The 18949-nt window shown below is 43.1% G+C and overlaps 3 protein-coding genes across 3 annotated transcripts in view; 1 reads left to right on the top strand and 2 right to left on the bottom strand.

Annotated features, from left to right (window-relative positions):
• The window catches only part of LOC18038272 (MKI67 FHA domain-interacting nucleolar phosphoprotein), an 8127-nt gene extending 7225 nt beyond the window's left edge, over positions 1 to 902 (top strand). The window contains exon 9 of the mRNA XM_006430575.2: positions 858 to 902. Coding sequence (XP_006430638.2) covers positions 858 to 902 — 45 coding nt within the window. The remainder of the gene's footprint in view (positions 1 to 857) is intronic.
• Positions 903 to 8492: 7590 nt separating this feature from the next.
• LOC18038271 (probable aquaporin NIP-type) lies at positions 8493 to 10065 on the bottom strand. Its single transcript, XM_024182311.1, is given in 6 exon segments — positions 8493 to 8635; positions 8637 to 8772; positions 9041 to 9102; positions 9195 to 9392; positions 9478 to 9699; positions 9829 to 10065. Coding segments are annotated over 6 exon segments (801 nt in total). The 5' UTR covers positions 9964 to 10065; the 3' UTR covers positions 8493 to 8587.
• A 1931-nt stretch (positions 10066 to 11996) lies between these two features.
• Positions 11997 to 14965, bottom strand: LOC18038648 (U-box domain-containing protein 4). Its single transcript, XM_006430573.2, is given in 3 exon segments — positions 11997 to 13066; positions 14451 to 14601; positions 14604 to 14965. Coding segments are annotated over 3 exon segments (1191 nt in total). The 5' UTR covers positions 14791 to 14965; the 3' UTR covers positions 11997 to 12213.
• Between the last annotated feature and the right edge of the window lie 3984 nt (positions 14966 to 18949).

Genomic DNA, 18949 nt, shown 5'->3' with positions numbered 1-18949 from the left:
GGTTCTAATGAGTTGAAACCGAAAATGAACCGAAATTTAAAACCGAACCAAATCGAACCGAATTATTTCGGTTTGGTTCGGTTCAGTTCTAAACTTCAGTTCGGTTCGGGCCGATTTGGTTTTATTCGGTTTCAATTTTACAGTTTCTCCCGTGATTGAACTGCACACTTAATACCAATATTTTATATACATGATAAAATTTAGCAAAATAAAAACTCATAAGTAAAAAAAAACATGATTCATAAATAGAAATTGACGATAACAAAAAAATCATAATAAATTTTTCATTCCTAACATAATAATAATACACCAAAAATCTCAAATGAAACCATTTGCAATAACCAACTAGGCCTTCAAAATCAACATTTATTCAATGACCAAGCATGGCCATGTCACCAAAATCTGGCAAGTCAGCAATTGCAACAAAGACCCAAAAAAAAAATTTAGAATTTCTCAAAATTAATTTTACTGTGATCACAATGGAGAAGAGCAGATCACTCCCCAAGTAATCATCATCATTTTCCAGCGAGTTCTATTTCAACAACCAATCAAATTTATACACTTTCAATGGTCCAAACAGCAAAAGGAACGGAATTGCAACACCAAATCCAAAAAAATAAACAAATACAAAAAAAAGCAAAAAGAAAAAAAATCAAAATTTAATATTGTTATTTCACTAAAACAAAGAAATGGATCTATAATAGAAATAAAATAAAAAAACAAAAGGGGGACCGCGGGGCGGGATCGGCACACGGGGGATGATTTTGGTCGGGTTCGGGCGGGTGCGGTCCGGGGCGGGGCGGGGGCTATAGCACATGGCCTCGGGGGCCACAATGTAAAATGGGTTGTTTTTGCAGGTTTTGCCGGTTTCGGCCGTAACTCGTGATCGGGGCCTCCGATAGCGGTTCCGTTTCGTCCGACGGGACCAGCTAGGCGGGGGCATCGGGATGGGGGGTAGCCGCCCGAATTTTTGAAAGCCGAAAAATGGGTAAGATCGGGGCCCTTTTTGCCGGTTTTGCAGTTTGGGCCCCCCGGGGGGCGGTTCATGCCCTAGGGGGAACCGCAGGGTGGGATCGGCACACGGGGGATGATTTCGGCCGGGTACGGGCGGGTGCGGTGCGGGTCGGGGTGGGGGTGTAGCTCACGGCCTCGGGGGACTCAAAGTGAAATGGGCTGTTTTTGCAGGTTTTGCCGGTTTCGGCCGTAACTCATGATCGGGGCCTCCGATTGCGGTTCCGTTTCGTCCGACGGGACCATCCGGGCGGGGGCATCGGGTTGGGGGGGTACCCGTTGGGCTGTTTGAACGCTGAAAATTGGGTAAGATCGGGGCCGTTTATTCCGGTTTTAGGGTTTGGGCCCCCCGGTGGGCGGTTCATGCCCCGTGGGGGATCGCGGGGCGGGATCGGCACACGGGGGACGATTTCGGTCGGGTTCGGGCGGGTGCGGTCCGGGGTGGGGCGGGGCGGGGACTATAGCACACGGCCCCGGGGGCCGCAAAGTAAAATGGGCCGTTTTTGTAGGTTTTGCCGGTTTCAGCCGTAACTCATGATCGGGGCCTCCGATAGCGGTTCCGTTTCGTCCGACGGGACCAGCCGGGCGGGGGCATCGGGATGGGGGGGTAGCCGTTCGGCGGTTTGAACGCCGAAAAATGGGTAAGATCGGGGCCGTTTTTTCCGGTTTTGCGGTTTGGGACCCCCGAGGGGCAGTTCATGCCCCGGGGCTAACCGCGGCGCGGGATCGACACACGGGGAACAATTTCGGTCGGGTTCGGGCGGGTGCGGTCCGGGGTGGGGCGGGGGCTATAGCACACGGCCTCGGGGGCCGCAAAGTAAAATGGGCTGTTTTTGCAGGTTTTGCCAGTTTCCGCCGTAACTCATGTTCGGGGCCTCCAATTACGGTTCCGTTCCATCCGACGGGACCACCCGGGCGGGGGCATCGGGATGGCGGGGTAGCTGTCCGGCGCTTTGAACACCGAAAAATGGGTAAGATCAAGGCCGTTTTTGCGGTTTGGGCCCCCCAGGGGGCGGTTCATGCCCCGGGGAGAACCGCGGGCCGGGATCGGCTCACGGGAGACGATTTCGGTCGGGTTTGGGCGGGTGCGGTCCGGGGCGGGGCGGGGGCTATACCACACGGCCTCGGGGGCCGCAATGTAAAATGGACCGTTTTTGCAGGTTTTGCCGGTTTCCGCCGTAACTCATGATCGGGGCCTCCAATTGCGGTTCCGTTTCGTCCGACGGGACCAGCCGGGCGGGGGCATTGAGATGAAGGGGTAGCCGCCCGGCGGTTTGAACACCAAAAAATGGGTAAGATTGGGGCCGTTTTTTCCGGTTTTGCGGTTTGGCCCCCCGGGGTTACAGCGGGGTGGGATCGGCACTCGGGGGATGAATTCGATTGGGTTCAGGCGTGTGCGGTCTGGGGCGGGGCGGGGGCTATAGCACACGGCCTCGGTGGCCGCAAAGTAAAATTGGTCGTTTTTGCAAGTTTTGCCGGCTTCGGTCGTAACTCATGATCGGGGCCTCCGATTGCGGTTCCGTTTCGTCCGACGGGACCAGCCGGGCGGGGGCATCGAGATGGAGGTGTAGCCGCCCGGCGGTTTGAACGCCGAAAAATGGGTAAGATCGGGGCCGTTTTTGCCGGTTTTGCGGTTTGGGCCCCCGGGGGGCGGTTCATTCCCCGGGGGAGACTGCGGGGCGGGATCAGCACACGGGGCACGATTTCGGTCGGTTTAGGGCGGGTGCAGTCCGGGCCGGGGCGGGCGGTATAGCACACGGCCTCGGGGGCCGCAAAGTAAAATGGGCCGTTTTTGCAAGTTTTGCCGGTTTCAGCCGTAACTCATGATCGGGGCCTCCGATTGCGGTTCCGTTTAGTCTGGCGGGACCAACCGAGCGGGGGCATCGGTATGGGGGGGTAGCCGCCCGGCGGTTTGTATGCCAAAAAATAGGTAAGATCCAGGCCGTTTTTGCTGGTTTTGCGGTTTTGGCCCTTCGGCGGGCGATTCATGCCCCGGGGGGGACCGCAGGGCGGGATCGGCACACGGTGGACGATTTCGGTTGGGTTCCGACGGGTGCGGTCTGGGGCAGGGCGGGGGCTATAGCACACGGCCTCGGTGGCCGCAAAGTAAAATGGGTATTTTTGCAGGTTTTGCCGGTTTCAGCCGTAACTCATGATCGGGGCCTCCGATTGCGGTTCCGTTTCGTCTGACGGGACCAGCCGGGCGGGGGCATCGGTATGGGGGGGTAGCCGCCCGGCGGTTTGTAAGCCAAAAAATGGGTAAGATCCGGGCCGTTTTTGCCGGTTTTGCGGTTTGGGCCCTCCGGGGGGCGGTTTATGCCCCGGGGGGGACCGCAGGGCGGGATCGGCACACGGTGGATGATTTCGGTCGGGTTCGGTCAGGTGCAGTCCGGGGCGGGACGGGGGCTATAGCACACGGCCTCGGGGGCCGCAAAGTAAAATGGGTTGTTTTTGCAGGTTTTGCCGGTTTCCGCAGTAACTCATGTTCGGGGCCTCCAATTACGGTTCCGTTCCATCCGACGGGACCACCCGGGCGGGGGCATCGGGATGGCGGGGTAGCTGTCCGGCACTTTGAACGCCGAAAAATGGGTAAGATCAAGGCCGTTTTTGCGGTTTTGGCCCCCCAGGGGGCGGTTCATGCCCCGGGGAGGACCGCGGGGCGGGATCGGCACACGGGGGACGATTTCAGTCGGGTTCAGGTGGTGTGCGGCCTGGGGCGGGGCGGGGCGGGGGCTATAGCACACGGCCTCGGGGGCCGCAAAGTAAAATAGGCCGTTTTTGCAGGTTTTGCCGGTTTCGGCCGTAACTCGTGATCGGGGCCTCCGATTGTGGATTCGTTTCGTCTGACGGGACCTGCCAGGCGGGGCATCGCGATGGGAGGGTAGCCGCCCGGTGGTTTGAACGTCGAAAAATGGGTAAGATCGGGGCCGTTTTTGCTGATTTTGCGGTTTGGGCCCCCCAGCGAGGACCGCAGGGCGGGTTCGGCACACGGGGGACGATTTTGGTCGAGTTCAGGCGGGTGCGGTCCGGGGCGGGGCGGGAGCTATATTTCACGGCCTTGAGGGCCGCAAAGTAAAATGGGTCGTTTTCGCAGGTTTTGCCGGTTTCGGCCGTAACTCATGATCGGGGTCTCCGATTGCAGTTCCGTTTCGTCCGACGGGACTAACCGGGTGGGGGCATCGGGATGGAGGGGTAGCCGCCCGGCGGTTTGAACACCGAAAAATGGGTAAGATCGAGCCTGTTTTTGCTGGTTTTGCGGTTTCGGCGGCCCAGGGGGGACCGCGGGGCGAGTTCGGCACACGGGGGACGATTTCGGTCAGGTTTGGGCGGGTGCGGTCCGGGGCGGGGGCTATAGCACACGGCCTCGGGGGCCGCAATGTAAAATGGGTCGTTTTTACAGGTTTTGCCGGTTTCGGCCGTAACTCATGATCGGGGCCTCCAGTTGCGGTTCCGTTTCGTCCGACGGGACCAGCCGGGCGGGGGCATTGAGATGGATGGGTAGCCGCCCAGCGGTTTGAGCACTGAAAAATGGGTAAGATTGGGGCCGTTTTTGCCGGTGTTGCAGTTTGGGCCCCCCGGGGGGTGGTTCATGCGCCGAGGGGGACCGCGGGGCGGGATCGGCACACGGGTGTCGATTTTGGTTGGGTTCGGGCGGGTGCGGTCCGGGGCGGTGCGGGGGCTATAGCACATGGCCTCGGCGGCCGCAAAGTAAAATGGGCCGTTTTTTCAGGTTTTGCCGGTTTCGGCAGTAACTCATGATCGTGGCCTTCGATTACGGTTCCGTTTCGTCCGACGGGACCAACCGGGCAGGGGCATCGGGATTGGGGGGTAGCCGCCCGGTGGTTTGAACGCCGAATTTTGGGTAAGATCATGGTTGTTTTTGCCGGTTTTGCGGTTTGGGCCCCCCGGGGGGGTACCGCAGGGTGGGATCGGCACTCGGGGGCCGATTTGGGTCGGGTTCAGGCGGGTGCAGTCCGGGGCGGAGCCGGGGCTATAGCACACGGCCTCGGGGGCGGCAAAGTAAAATAGGTCGTTTTTGCAGGTTTTACCGATTTCGGCCGTAACTCATGATCGGGGCCTCCGATTGCGGTTGCGTTTCGTCCGACGGGACCAACCGGGCAGGGGCATCGGGATTGGGGGGTAGCCGCCCGGTGGTTTGAACGCCGAATTTTCGGTAAGATCATGGCCCTTTTTGCCGGTTTTGCGGTTTGGGTCCCCCGGGGGGTACCGTGGGGTGGGATTGGCACACGGGGACGATTTTGGTTGGGTTCGGTTGGGTTCGGTCGGGTGCGGTCCGGGGCGGGGCGGCGTGGGGGCTATAGCACACCGCCTCGGGGGCCGCAAAGTAAAATGGCCCGTTTTTTAAGGTTTTGCCGGTTTCGGCCGTACTTCATGATTGAGGCCTCCAATTGCGGTTCCGTTTCGTGCGACGGGCCAGCCGGGCGGGGGCATCGAGATGGAGGGGTAGCCGCCTGGCGGTTTGAACACCGAAAAATGGGTAAGATCGGGGCTGTTTTTGCCGGTTTTGCGGTTTGGGCCCCCCGAGGGGTGGTTCATGCCCTGGGGGGGACCGCGGTGCGGGATCGGCTCACGGGGGACGATTTCGGTTGGGTTCGGGCGGGTTCGGGCGGGTGTGGTCCGGGGCGGGGCAGGGCGGGGGCCATAGCACACGGCCTCGGGGCGCAAAGTAAAATGGGTCGTTTTTGCAGGTTTTGTCGGTTTCGGCCATAACTCATGATCGGGGCCTCTGATTGTGGTTCTGTTTCATCCGACGGGACCAGCCGGGTGGGGGCATCGGGATGGGGGGGTAGCCACCCGGCGGTTTGAACGCCGAAAAATGGGTAAGATCGGGGCTGTTTTTGCCGGTTTTGCGGTTTGGCCCCCCGGGGGGGACCGCCAGGGTGTGATCGGCACACGGGGGATGATTTCGGTCAGGTTCGGGTGGGTGCGGTCCGGGGCGGGAGCTATAGCACACGGCCTCGGGGGCCGCAAAGTAAAATAGGTCGTTTTTGTGGGTTTTGCCGGTTTTGGCCGTTACTCATGATCGGGGCCTCCGATTGCGGTTCCGTTTCATCCGACGGGACCAGCCGGGCGGGGGCATCGAGATGGAGGGGTAGCCGCCCGGCGGTTTGAACGCCAAAAAATGGATAAGATCGGGGCCGTTTTTGCCAGTTGTGCGGGTTGGGCCCCCCGGGGGGGACCGCGAGGCAGGATCGGCACACGGGGATGATTTCGGTCAGGTTCAGGCGGGTGCGGTCCAGGGCGGGGCGGGGGCTATAGCACACGGCCTCGGGGGCCGCAAAGTAAAATGGGTCGTTTTTGTCGGTTTCGCCGGTTTCGGCCGTAACTCATGATCGGGGCCTCCGATGATGAAGACTAGGTACATTATTTGCTTCTTTCGTGTCTTTCCTTCTTTATGGTACTTGATGGTTTCCATATTTTGATGATATGATAATAATAAGAATGTTTTCTCTATTCTTTTGCTCGCCAGGTTGATTGGGTCCCACAGAAGTTCTGACCTGGAGTTCTATCAAGACTGGAAGAGTTGACCTCCATTGCATTTTCAAAACAGAGTAGTTGTCTCATCTGAACTGAATCCTAGACTGACCTAAAGGCTTCTGGATCCCTGAATTTGAAATGGTAGTTGCCCTTTACAATCTTCCATTTTTGGCTTTTGTCAAACTTTAGAGATGATTATTTAAACATTAACCGACAGTTTCAGTATGTTGATAATTGATGTATGTTTCCTGCAATGTATTGCTCTTATAAGGTTTTTTGACTGCTGCAAGCACTTGGACAAAATTTTCATAATATCATAATCACGTAGGAAAATGATCACTGAGACTAGTTAATTATAATACTAAACATGAGATGTCTTTAAGAGATGCAATGTTTAATGTCGATCGGCACAATGTTTGAGACAGCTAGACAGTTAATATCGGCAAGGGGATTTGATTCTGTGATTCAATTCTCAGAGTGCTTTCCAGTCAACTTACGCTTGTGATTCACATATTCTGTTGTAAAACCTGGAGGTGATGGTATGTTTAGCTCTTCCATCCCTTTTTTTTTCCTTCTTGCAAAATGTAAAATAATCAAATTTGATTTTTTTTTCCTTTGCAAATGATTTATTATTCATTTTGCAACTACCATTACAATTACATGCAATAAAAATGTTTATCAGATAGCTTGTACATCTTTCACCAACTTCATAATCACCTTTCATATGAAATGATGTTTTTGTGAATCTTGAAAATTTGGTATACATTGTATGTAGGGCATTTATATATGGTAAGAAACAGTATCGTAAATAATGCACTTGAGATTCATACAAGTTTTGGTTGAACATAAACACATTCTTTTATCGTCGTTTTAAGTCTCAAGGGAACACTAAAACACAATTGCACAAAATATACGTGAAACGATAAACTTCTCAAAATATCATAATCCTGGATGTGTACCGTTTTCTCGGATAAAATGGCTAGCGGATAGGGATGACAAAAATCCTCACGGGGACGGGTACCCTTGGGGATATTCCTCATTCGGGGAGGGTACGGGGATAATTTTATACCTAATTTTTTATTCGGGGAGGGGACGGGAAAAATTTTTTATCCAATTTTTTATTCGGGGAGGGGACGGGGATGAGGTGGAATCCCCATCCCCTACCCATTTCCCCATTTTAATTTTTAATTTTATTTTTAAAATTACTAATAAATAAATAACAAAATTATAAATATTGTTAAAAATAATAAATATCAAAATATTTATATTATTAAACTTTTAAACTTAATTAACTAATTAAAGTCTTAAATTTTTAATCCAAACCACAATGATACAGTAGAGAGCTGCCTAATTATAATTTACAACAGTCATAAAAATAATTTTTTTTCTTTTTATTGTAGGATTATGAAGATTGAGTCATTGACAAATATAATTATTTTAATAATTTATATTTTGAATGTGACTTTGAAATGGATCAATATTAATGTAAGATATATTTTGAACTTTATTTTTATCTGAATTTTTTATTTTAATATGATTAATTTAAAATTTAAAATAAAAAATGTATTAGACCATTAATTATTCGGGGACCGGGGACCCTCGGGGATCCTCTGTTATTATTCGGGAAGGGGATGGGGATTCTCTCAAGCAATTCTGACGGGGACGGGGAGGGGACGGAGACATACACAAAATATCATGAATGAATATGAAAAAATTGGTCCCCTCCCCTCCCCTCCACTCCCCATTGCCATCCCTACTAGCGGACGCCACCACCAGAATACTCAATTTCACGAATACACTTGGTGGGTACAACCAAATCCGATTGTACGGGGCAAAGCAGGAGAAGATAGCATTTATCACTTATTAGATGCATTGATTTAGCAGTGACAATAAATTTTGTATAAATTCAATGACAATGATGGAACATAAAACTTCTATTTAAAATGTAAATAATTATTTCAAGCTAATATGGGTTAGTTGAAAGCAGAGATGATTTCAAGCTTCTCAATGAATATTTCTTAATACTAAATAGGAATTTAAAATATGAACATAAACAGCGCATTAAACTACAGAGGAATTACTGCACTTTTGATGTGCAGTTGGTTGGCTTATCCGTTAATCTTAATTAAGTTATAAGCAAATCCTCCTGTCACCGTTCCGATAACCGGCCCTATTATATACAACCATATTCCTCTAAATTTATGCTTCACAATTGCTGGGCCAATGCTCCTTGCAGGATTCATCGAAGCTCCTGAAATTGGCCTGTAATTCACAAAATTTCATCATATTACTATGGCGTCTGCTAGTTTTGCAGAATCTACGCTATAATGAAGAAACTGAAAACTTAACAGTGTCAGAATTAAAAATCATATAATTCGAAAACCAACCTAAAACAGGACAAATTTCAATTAGCTACACTGATCTACATCTTTATTGATTCTAACTAAACCACATTTAGTATTTTTTAAAATTAATTGATGTGATACAACAGGATTCAATAAGCATATATAATTTGTGTGTGATAAATTACCCGGCTACGAAGACATTCAACATTATGGTCATTCCGACAGCAACTCCTCCGAATTGTCCAATCTGCAATCAAACATTGCTATCTAAAATTAATTAATACTCAAACACGCAAGATCTTTAAAAAGCTAGATATGAGAATAATGATATATACTCACGGCTCTGTCATCGGTGACGGCACCGGAGATGACAAACATCAAGAGGAAGGAGATGATGATTTCGGCTACAAAAGACTGGGCATTGGATCCAACAGGCACGGTTCCAAAATAAGCCTGTGGTGTTACATCAAGCATTAAACTCAATGTACCGCTCGCTAAGAGCGATCCCACCACCTGAGCCACAATGTACAATGGAACCTACAAAACATTTTCAATTTCAATCGCATGTCAATTGCTTTACAACAACATTTTCCTTGAATGAATTAATTAACACAGCACTCACCTGCCGCCATTTAAACTGTCGAAAAATGGCAAGAGCGATGGTAACACCAGGATTAAAGTGTGCCCCGGAAATGTGGGCTAGTGAATAAATCATGACCATAACAATCAAACCCCACGTCACACAGACGCCTGGAAATGTCACCTTTCCGTAAATTTTATCCACGGCAACAGCCCCGCAACCGGCAAATATAATAAAGTACGTCCCAATTAACTCTGCGATCATCTGATCGATCAAAAAGATAACGAATAATTTAATAACGGGAAAAAAATTATATAAAAACCCGAACCGGTTGTGCCAATAAATAAACTATGAACTAACAAGCGAATGTGAGTATTTTGGGCATTAACTGGCCTTTTGAATGATGGTAACAAGTGAATGTGACAGGCAAGATGGAGCATGCCCATTGGTTTCTGTAAGGCTGCCTTCTTCCATTTTTGCAAGCTGGTTTGTTTCTTCTTCAATGCCATCGATCTTTGTAGCAGCCATTGTTATAGTTAATGGATGCAAGATTATGCAGAACTGTGTTTAAATTGTTGAAGAGATACGTACGTAAGTGGTAGCATTACTTCCACAGGGAGCATGTGAGTTGACGTAGCCATAATCCAGGGGGGGGGGGCTTGAAGATAAGTCAAAGTGGTTATAATTTTAATCCGGATACTCGTGAGATAAAATCGGTGATTTGGCTTCCCTTGGAGACTTGTGATCAAAATGTAACCTTTGAATTTTAAAATTTCACCTTTTTCCCATTATTCCAATTAAAATTCAGATGAAAATATCAAACGCAAGCGGATGATGGATTCAAACTATCTTATCCTTTATTATCATAAAAATTGGTCTAGAAGCCCCGATATCATTATCCTTCACGTGGTAAAAGTTTTATGATATATGTATTCTATTTGGAGACAACCAAGAAATGTTTTTGAGTTGGAGGAAGAATCTATATCCGAAGCTTGGGTTCAATTCCCCTAATCATGCAGCCATTTGACAATGTCAATAATTTCTTCGTAAATAGTAAAAATATACGACTGAATCAAGATGTCATGATGAGCCTTTACGGTTTTACTTGACCCGTGCATGGTGGCTGCAAAATAAATAAAGGAACATCATCAAGAAGATTTGAATATTTTGAACATTTGTCATTCACAGGAAGTTTTACTTTGATGCAAGTATTTGAGCCGTCATTTTAAGATTTGTCTGACATTCAACGCGATAATGATTTCGTGTTCCCATCAAATTCATCGGACGATCGGATTTGCATTATCAACTTTGAAAATGTACTCTGTGATTTGCGTACCACTTCATGCTACACCAGTGGTAGCCGGACCGACCAGTTAAGGTTTGCTCAATGGACCATGGCAAAGTAAATGGGTCTCGCCAATTTTGACTCTTTGATGATGTTTGTTGTCTGGTGAGTCCAAGACCCTCTAATTTATTATTGTGGGACGCACAAAATAAAAAAGTGACATTGTTTAATTATTGGTCAGAGGTTAATTGGTTAAATACGCCACCTTAACCCACACAAATTCTTTTTTAAATAAATTTCGCCATAATTATGAGGTGCCGAATTTAAAAGAATTAATTTCCATTTACCTCCTAAACTGATTATTTTTAAAACAATTTTAAACTATTATAAACATTAATTTATCATTTGCAAATAAAAGGGCACGCTGATAAAAAGTATTATTATCTTCTTAACCGTAATTGGAAGCTAAATTGATGTTTACAAGTATTTTTAAAAATAATCCATTTATTAGGGGTAAAATGAAAATCAACCCAATTTAAAAATCTTCCGGTCTTCAAAAATTAGTTTAATGGAAAATTAGAGTTTGGTGGTCAAAACAAAAGGAGTAAAAGAAAAAACAATATTTTCGACCACTAAAAGTGCGACCACTGTTATATGCACAAGAAATAATGTATTATTAGCCATTACAGATTGGACGATATAGATCCAATCGGATGTCGAAAGTAATAAAGAAAACAAAAACCATTAAAAGACAAACCTGTGCAACTACTTCCAAACCTAGAAACCAAAAAAATTCCTACTCTTTATCACCAACTTTTTTTTTTAAACCTAACTCTAACTTCCATGAGACTCAAGCCTGCAATGAAACAGATTTTGACCCTCAAACAAGCAAATTTAATTCATCAGACACCAGACCGACACCGACTTCAGGCCTATCAAAATTCATGAAACCCAACAGTCATAAAGAAGAAAAGGATGTTATTGATCAAAATTCAAAAGAGCTCCTGTTTCAGGCTATTATTATTTTTTAATATGCAGTAGTAGTGTGCAGGCAGGGTTTCTTGTTAAGTCATATTTACGAGTTTGTAACATTTCAATCCTCAGAACCTCATCTGAAGTCGGTATTGTTATCTGACCTTGATCCTAAGATTTTCTACCCATGATGTGTCGGCACTTTTTGATCGATGACAGCCAACAAATTACAATATTCCGCAACATTGAACAATCAAGTCATGTTACTTCCTCAGCACAGCACATTGAGGTCATTTAGCAATGGTAAAGGAGAAAAGAAACCTGTTGTAACTGTATAGAACGGCATAAAAGAGTTACTTTACAAACAAACTCCAAAAATATGATTTATTGACACTTACCAGTCACCCGACCCAATACCACCACAATGGCCTGGACTGGCATTTTTCACTATATCTTATTTTTCAAATCTTTTTACAGTGGAAAATTCCATCTCACAAACCTCACGAAAAAAAAAAAGGAATTCATTTTGAAGAAACTTCGGAGGTAACACTAGCAATAGGCAAATCAGCTGGTGTGCATACCAGAGCCCTTTGCTGTAAATGTCTCAAGCTCTGCTCCATGCTAACTTGCACCATCTCAGCTAGCATCTTTTTCGCTTTTCCAGATTGCTCATCTCCGTCAATCTGAGAAATTATGTTACAGACGATATTCTCTAGCGTATCAGGTTGCAGCTCTGATCTTGGGTATGGTGAGTCCCTCAGTAACTGCAAGAGTGTTCGTGCTTTCGTCTGAGACTTGGGTGTTCCTTGAATTGTAAGCTCAAGGAGTCCCGGGATCACACCTTCTCTAAGAATTGGTTCTCTATATTTACATCGGTCACTCTGACACATCATAAGGAGTGCTCCAACCGCATGCTCCCGAGCTTGTAGAGATCCATTTTCTAACACTTCAACTACTGCTAGTACTCCACCTTCTTCAGATGTTAATACAATTCTGCCCTCATCAAAACCCACTAAAGATTCTATAAGGGAAGTACATTTCTCAGCTGTTTTTGAAGACTTCTTACAGAATATCAGCAAATCAACAATAGAAGGGATGGGATTTGTTCCAAGGATGATACTTAGATTATCTGGGTGCGTTGAGAGATTTGAAAGAGCCATTACGGCATCAAACTTGGCTTGCTGGCTACCATATCTAAGGATTTCCACAAGGAGAGGGATGGCACCAGAAGCACTTATAAAAGGCTTGTTGACAGAAGAAGCAGATAGTGTGAGCAAAGCTGCAGCGGCATACTCCTGTAGATTCAAATCTGGTGACTGCAGGAAGCTAATGATTGGTTCCAAGGCTCCAGCTTCAACGATTTTGATCTTATTCCTACAAGATAAGACATGGAAATAAAATTAATCAGGAAAGAGCAAGTTTTACACTTCAATGGAAAACAAAAATTTATGCATATTAATCAGCTAGCAAAGTAAAAGGTTTATGAATCAGGCAGCATCAACCTCCACACGGATCATATTAAAATAACAGAACTGAAAAAAAAACTAAAATTACAAAACTTTGAAACCCTGTAAGCATTCAATAAGAAGAGCGGGATAAAACAGACACAGGTTTAAATAGCAGTGACAAAACATGCAGGAACAGGGACAGGGCATATCGATCTGCCATATAGCGGATTAGCAACTTGAATCCCAATCTCCAACACTCACTCTCACTCACACCTTTCTATAGTAAAAAGTTAAGTCCCCAGAATTTCGTGAGTAATTTGAAATGAAATGATGACAGACAGATCTCAGACTCAAGCAACCACATGAACTTTCTTGGTCTTCAGCCAAGCTAAAATCAGATGAACGTCTAGAAATTTAAACGAATTCTATATTGTCTCAACAAGTATTAAATACATATTGTTTTCATAGATTAATCTTATTATATCAGTCTTTTGGTAAACGTTTTAACTCTCCAAGAAGGTTAAGAGGTTCCTCTCCCGTCACCAAACAAAAACCCATTACTATTGTTTATTAAAACATGATAACTTGAAGTTAAAGATACAGGAAAGTAAAAGGGAAAAGGGAAAAAGAAAGTTCTAACATGTGAAACAAACAACAAATGCATCTATCTCCGGACTCTCATCAGCAATTAAAGCATCAAACTGTTTTCTACTTTATCTGAAACATTCGTGATTCCAACGACCGACACTTTCATGACTATCATTAAAAAAAAAAAAAAAATCATTATTTTTTGTCTACAAGAAATAACAAAATTTTTAAATAAGGAAGAACAGCTTCAATTTATAAATACAAATTTTAAACTTCTAAATATTATTATTGTTTTAAATTCCTACAGGAAAATATTTTATCCGGTATGAAGGAAGAAAGTAAAGCGATTGAAAAAAAAAAAAAAGAGGAGAGAGAGAAGAAAAGAATAAAAAATTGGACTCACTAGTCACGTTGCTGAATTTTCTTTTTCCAAATTTATGAATACGAGGAAAAATGATATTTAATAAACTAAATAATCATCACAATATCTCCTCAAAATTAACACCAAAAAAGAAAAAGGAACTTAAAAAAAAAAAAACTAAACTCCAAACTTCACAGCTAACAAGAAATCTCCACAAAATTCAAGAAATTAAAAAAAATCATACTTTCAATAATAGCTTTCACCGATTCGATTGTATTGCAATTTTTTGCAGCTAAGCCCTCGCAAGTTTATTTAAAAAAAAAAATTGAGAGAGAGAGAGAAAGAGAAATAAAGAAAGTACTTTTCGTCTTTGACGGCAAGATTGAGGAGGGCGAGGAGAGCGGACTCGTGGTCGGAGTCGGGAGATCGGAGCATTAGAACGAGCGGCTGAACGGCTTGAGCCAGCTGTCTGCGACAACGCTGAGAAGTTTTGGTGAGGCGACGGATTTCCTGGCAGCTTCGAGCTTCAAATCAGGGTCGTCGGATTGGATGAGGTGGAGCGCGCGATGGACGGCCGACGACGCAGAAGAAGATGAAGACGAAAACGAAGAGGAAGACGAAGGGGAGCACGCGCGCGGGGTGTCGGGATTCGTGTCGGACGATGAAGAGGTGGTGGAGAGATTGTCTGTGGCGCGGTCCATCGGGTCGGCTGCTGGCTCGGCACCGTATTAGTTTGCTGTTTCTGTTTTCGTTTCGAGGGGATTTGACCCGAGAGAGAGAGAGAAAAAAAAATCCGGATGATTCAAAGGAGGGAGAGAAGTTGAAAGAAGTGTGGTGCTCGTGTTATTGTTTTATGTGTCTGGTTGTGGTGTGGTGTTGGCGTTAAGCAACGGATTAAAAAAAAAAAAAGACAGGATGGGGGGGGGGGGGTCCAGTTGGTGTTGGTTAAAATGCCTTTCTAAGGTGGTAGTTTTTTTTTTTTAATGATTAAATTTTATTTAAGTGTTTGGTTTCGTTTGCGTTTAGGCTTTGATTTGCTCTAGAATCCAGGTTCTGGTTGCCTAATTAAAATGATGACGAAAACGACTGTGCCTTTACCCTTTTATTTATATTTTATATTACTACAAATTTTCAACGGCCGAAAAAGAGTTTATAAAATATGAAAAATTCTAGAGTACGCCTGAGCAACATGTGTGTGTGTATATATATATATATATAAAATCATCATTTAAATAATTATTAAATTTAATTTAATAATAGATATCATACATATATTAATTAAATTTTTTTTTTTAGACAATTCGTAGGTCTAACATCATTGATTAAGAGAAAGGAATGAATGATATTATTCCACCTGTTTTAAACCTATATATTTAAATTGCAGTATTATAGGACTAATTTAGAGGTTCAGATCTTAATAACTTTATATTGCAACTAATATTTGTACAAATTGGTGACTATAGTTGTATTATGCCTAATAATTAACAACCCGTCAAATCTCACACTATTTGGACATAAATTTTGTATTCACATTTGCAATTTTGTATATTTGTGTACCGTTAGAATATAACAATTCTCATAACCTTACTTTTGTATGAATTCATTTAAAAGATCCGTAATCTTAATTAGTCAATATTACGGATCTTAATCTTAAATTTAAACTTACATCGATCTCAATTGATATTCACTAAGCCTAGATCTTACATTAAGGGCCCATTAGCATTAACTCAATATTTAATGTTTGACACTTACCTAACAATTTAAGCTTTTGGACGGCTGATCGAGTAGCATGTTAGAGTTAGCGAAAAACTAACGCTGGATCACCATACATGTTTATCTGATATCAAATTAAGTTGATTATCACTCATAATCGGCATTTACTCCTATAACTAAGTGTGTTATTTCAGGAAAGAAACGACAATGGCATTGGTATTGTTAAAATGGCCATCCATACAAAACGTAGCCCGCTAAAATAGGAAAAGTAAGAAATCAGAAATCAACGTTAAGAAATGACCTACTTTTTCTTGAGTTGCATGACTCCCATTCCACAATTTCCTCCACATGCAGGCCATTTTCAGCCACAGCCCACGTGAGTAAAATCCGAACAAAATTATATGCATCTCCCACTCATTCAGCATTTGTTGCCTTGCCGAACGCTTCGTTCAAACGAATAAACTTCAAACCTTCTCATTTTCAACAGTGCGGCCACGTTGATTTTATTTGCATCTTGCATGTAAAACTCCTTTTTTTATATATAATAGACTCAAAAAAAAAAAAGCTCCTTTTTATTTCAAATATGTACTGCGATTGTAATTATTAATAATATATGGCCCTACGTCGATTATTTTCTTTTTAACAATTATCAGCAAATGAATATATTCGGCTGTCTTGTTTTTCACTTTTCTTTTCATCGATCAGATGTAATTGACAACGTGAAAAAAAGGCTAATATTATTTTGCCAAACACAAACCTCGACAAGAAAACTAAAAGAAGAGAAAGGAAGAGGGTATAAGAGTGTATATGTATATATGTATGTATCATGTATGTGTGTATATGCATATATGTATGTGTGTGTGTGTGTCTATATATATATATACATATACATATATATACTTTTTGGTAGTTCAACGCATATTAACTAAGTTCGATCTAAAACCCCACCCCCCTTTCATGGTGAGCCCAATTTGGACCATATCTTAATTAATCTCTCGTTCTTTCAATTTCAAATGACACCAAAAATATGATGCTAGCTAAAAGCATGAATTAATTGCTCAATTAAAATGATGAAAACAATATGTTCCGCTCTGGATGCATCATCATCAGTCATCGCCATCACCCGATCAACGCACTTCATGTTCAAAAAAAGGGACGGCCAAGCAAACTAATTTATTTTATAATCTCAGCAGAGCGGGAGGGGTCATGGGGTTCTTCTTTTCAGCTCTCAATCAACTTTTGCCACGTGCGGGGTTCTTTGAGTACAAGTTCTCCATATACATTTGAAGCATTAAGGCTATAATTATGTAAGCAGGAAAAATAAACCAAAAAGAAGAAGAAGAAGAAGAATAAAAAAAAAAAAAAAGATGGATGAATTCTTTTAAAGGGCTTAGATATTTTGTAAAGAAGGTTCTATATCTTTAAAGCTTTTCTTGTATACGTTACCTTTCACTTAGGATTTACGTGTATGTTTTACAATTTGATTGGTTTTTTTTTTTGTATGACCAGCTGTAAATGTATTTCTTTATTTTTTAGGTAAACTAAAGTTAAAGCAAAGCAAGGTGGTCTTCGGATTATTCTAATTAAAGCAACACTCTAAAAGTTATAAGGTTATTAAAACGACTTGAGACTCATTCAAAGCCTACTTTGGGCATAAGAATGGTGGGATTAGAAGAAATTAATTTATTTGTGATCAGTAAAAGGCATATCTAAAATGAGCATATTGGTACCAATAAAGTGTTGGCTCCACTGGCAATGAAGTTCCCTTAAGTGGTTTGATTGGGTTTGCTCCCCAGTTCGAGTCGCAGGGAAGTCGTCTTTGTTGGGAAAACATGTACCTCTCGGTTCGAGCGGGAACTTCTAGTCTAGGTTATAGTACGGGCTTAAAGGTGCCTCTCACAGTTGAGGCTCTCCCCAAAATACCTCGTGGTCAAAACAAAAAATGAGCATATTGGTACACGCCAAAGAATAATCATCCAAGAACAAAAGTTTCTGAATTTGTTACTATTTCAACAGGTGGCATGTATATGTGTTTCTCTAAAATGATTCAACATAAGTAACGGCATATTGAACAGTTAATCACTAATGGAGGAAGGGGGCATATATGTCCCCACACACACACACATAAATAAATAATTGTTTTGATGTCTTTTTCTATTTTAAAGAGAAATTTGATGGACAACCGTAACCTACAGGATAATTAATTCACTCAATTTAAAAGTCCTTTTTTTCTGAATTATTTTGTAGGGTTTCCAGTGTTGCTCTTAAATTAATGCATACAATACAATTTGCATGTCTTTTTCTTACTCGATATCAAGCGTTTGAATTTTCAATATTACACCGTGACCACTCTTTTCTATTCTCTCAAGGCATTAAGATTTAAGAAAGAAAGGAGACCGTTCAACCAAATTATACCACATGTTCGAATTCTCTTATCTTATTATATTATTATCAAATCCATAATTATTGCTCTTCTACACATTTTAAATTAAAAATTAAAAATTGAGCGCTTCTCTCTTTGATTTGGAATTGATAGCAGTTCTTCGTTTCATCACATCAAAACCTCTGCTAAAATGAAAGAAGAAGATTCTAGTAGCATAGTAAATAATCCAAGTCCAGTTCTTGAGGAAGCATAGTATAAATAGGGATATTAGCCCCATCCATGGTAAGAAAATCAAAAGTATAAAAGTCACCAGAAATTTTTAATAAATCTCGAAATGGCCTTTAAGTTTTAGTTTTATATTAACTAATTATTTTTCTATCAACCAGATTAATTACCATTAAGGAATTTCAAATAACAGAATATTTTACCTCTAAACCCTCCTAAAATCCCTTCTTAAATGAATCCAAGGACAAAATAGTTTTTTATCTTAAATTTTTTAACGATAGATAACAAAATTAATGGGAACAAAAATAGTTGGTTGATATAAACATAAAACTTGATGAGCTTTTGTGATAATTATTATCCATAATCGTAGTGGGCATTTGCACATTTTATATTCTTAAGGTGGTTGGGGATAATTTTTCTAAATAATATTACTAATATTGGATATAATACATGCATGGATTTGATATTCTTAGATACTACGTGAGCATCACTCAATTCAAGCTGTTGTTTTCTCATTTCTACCTAAATTTAATTTCCTC

This window comes from Citrus clementina, unplaced genomic scaffold (genome assembly GCF_000493195.1).
Source record: "Citrus clementina cultivar Clemenules unplaced genomic scaffold, Citrus_clementina_v1.0 scaffold_6, whole genome shotgun sequence".
Taxonomy (NCBI): domain Eukaryota; kingdom Viridiplantae; phylum Streptophyta; class Magnoliopsida; order Sapindales; family Rutaceae; genus Citrus; species Citrus x clementina.
The sequence above is the reverse complement of the archived record's forward strand: the minus strand, read 5'-3'. Positions and strand labels throughout refer to the sequence as shown.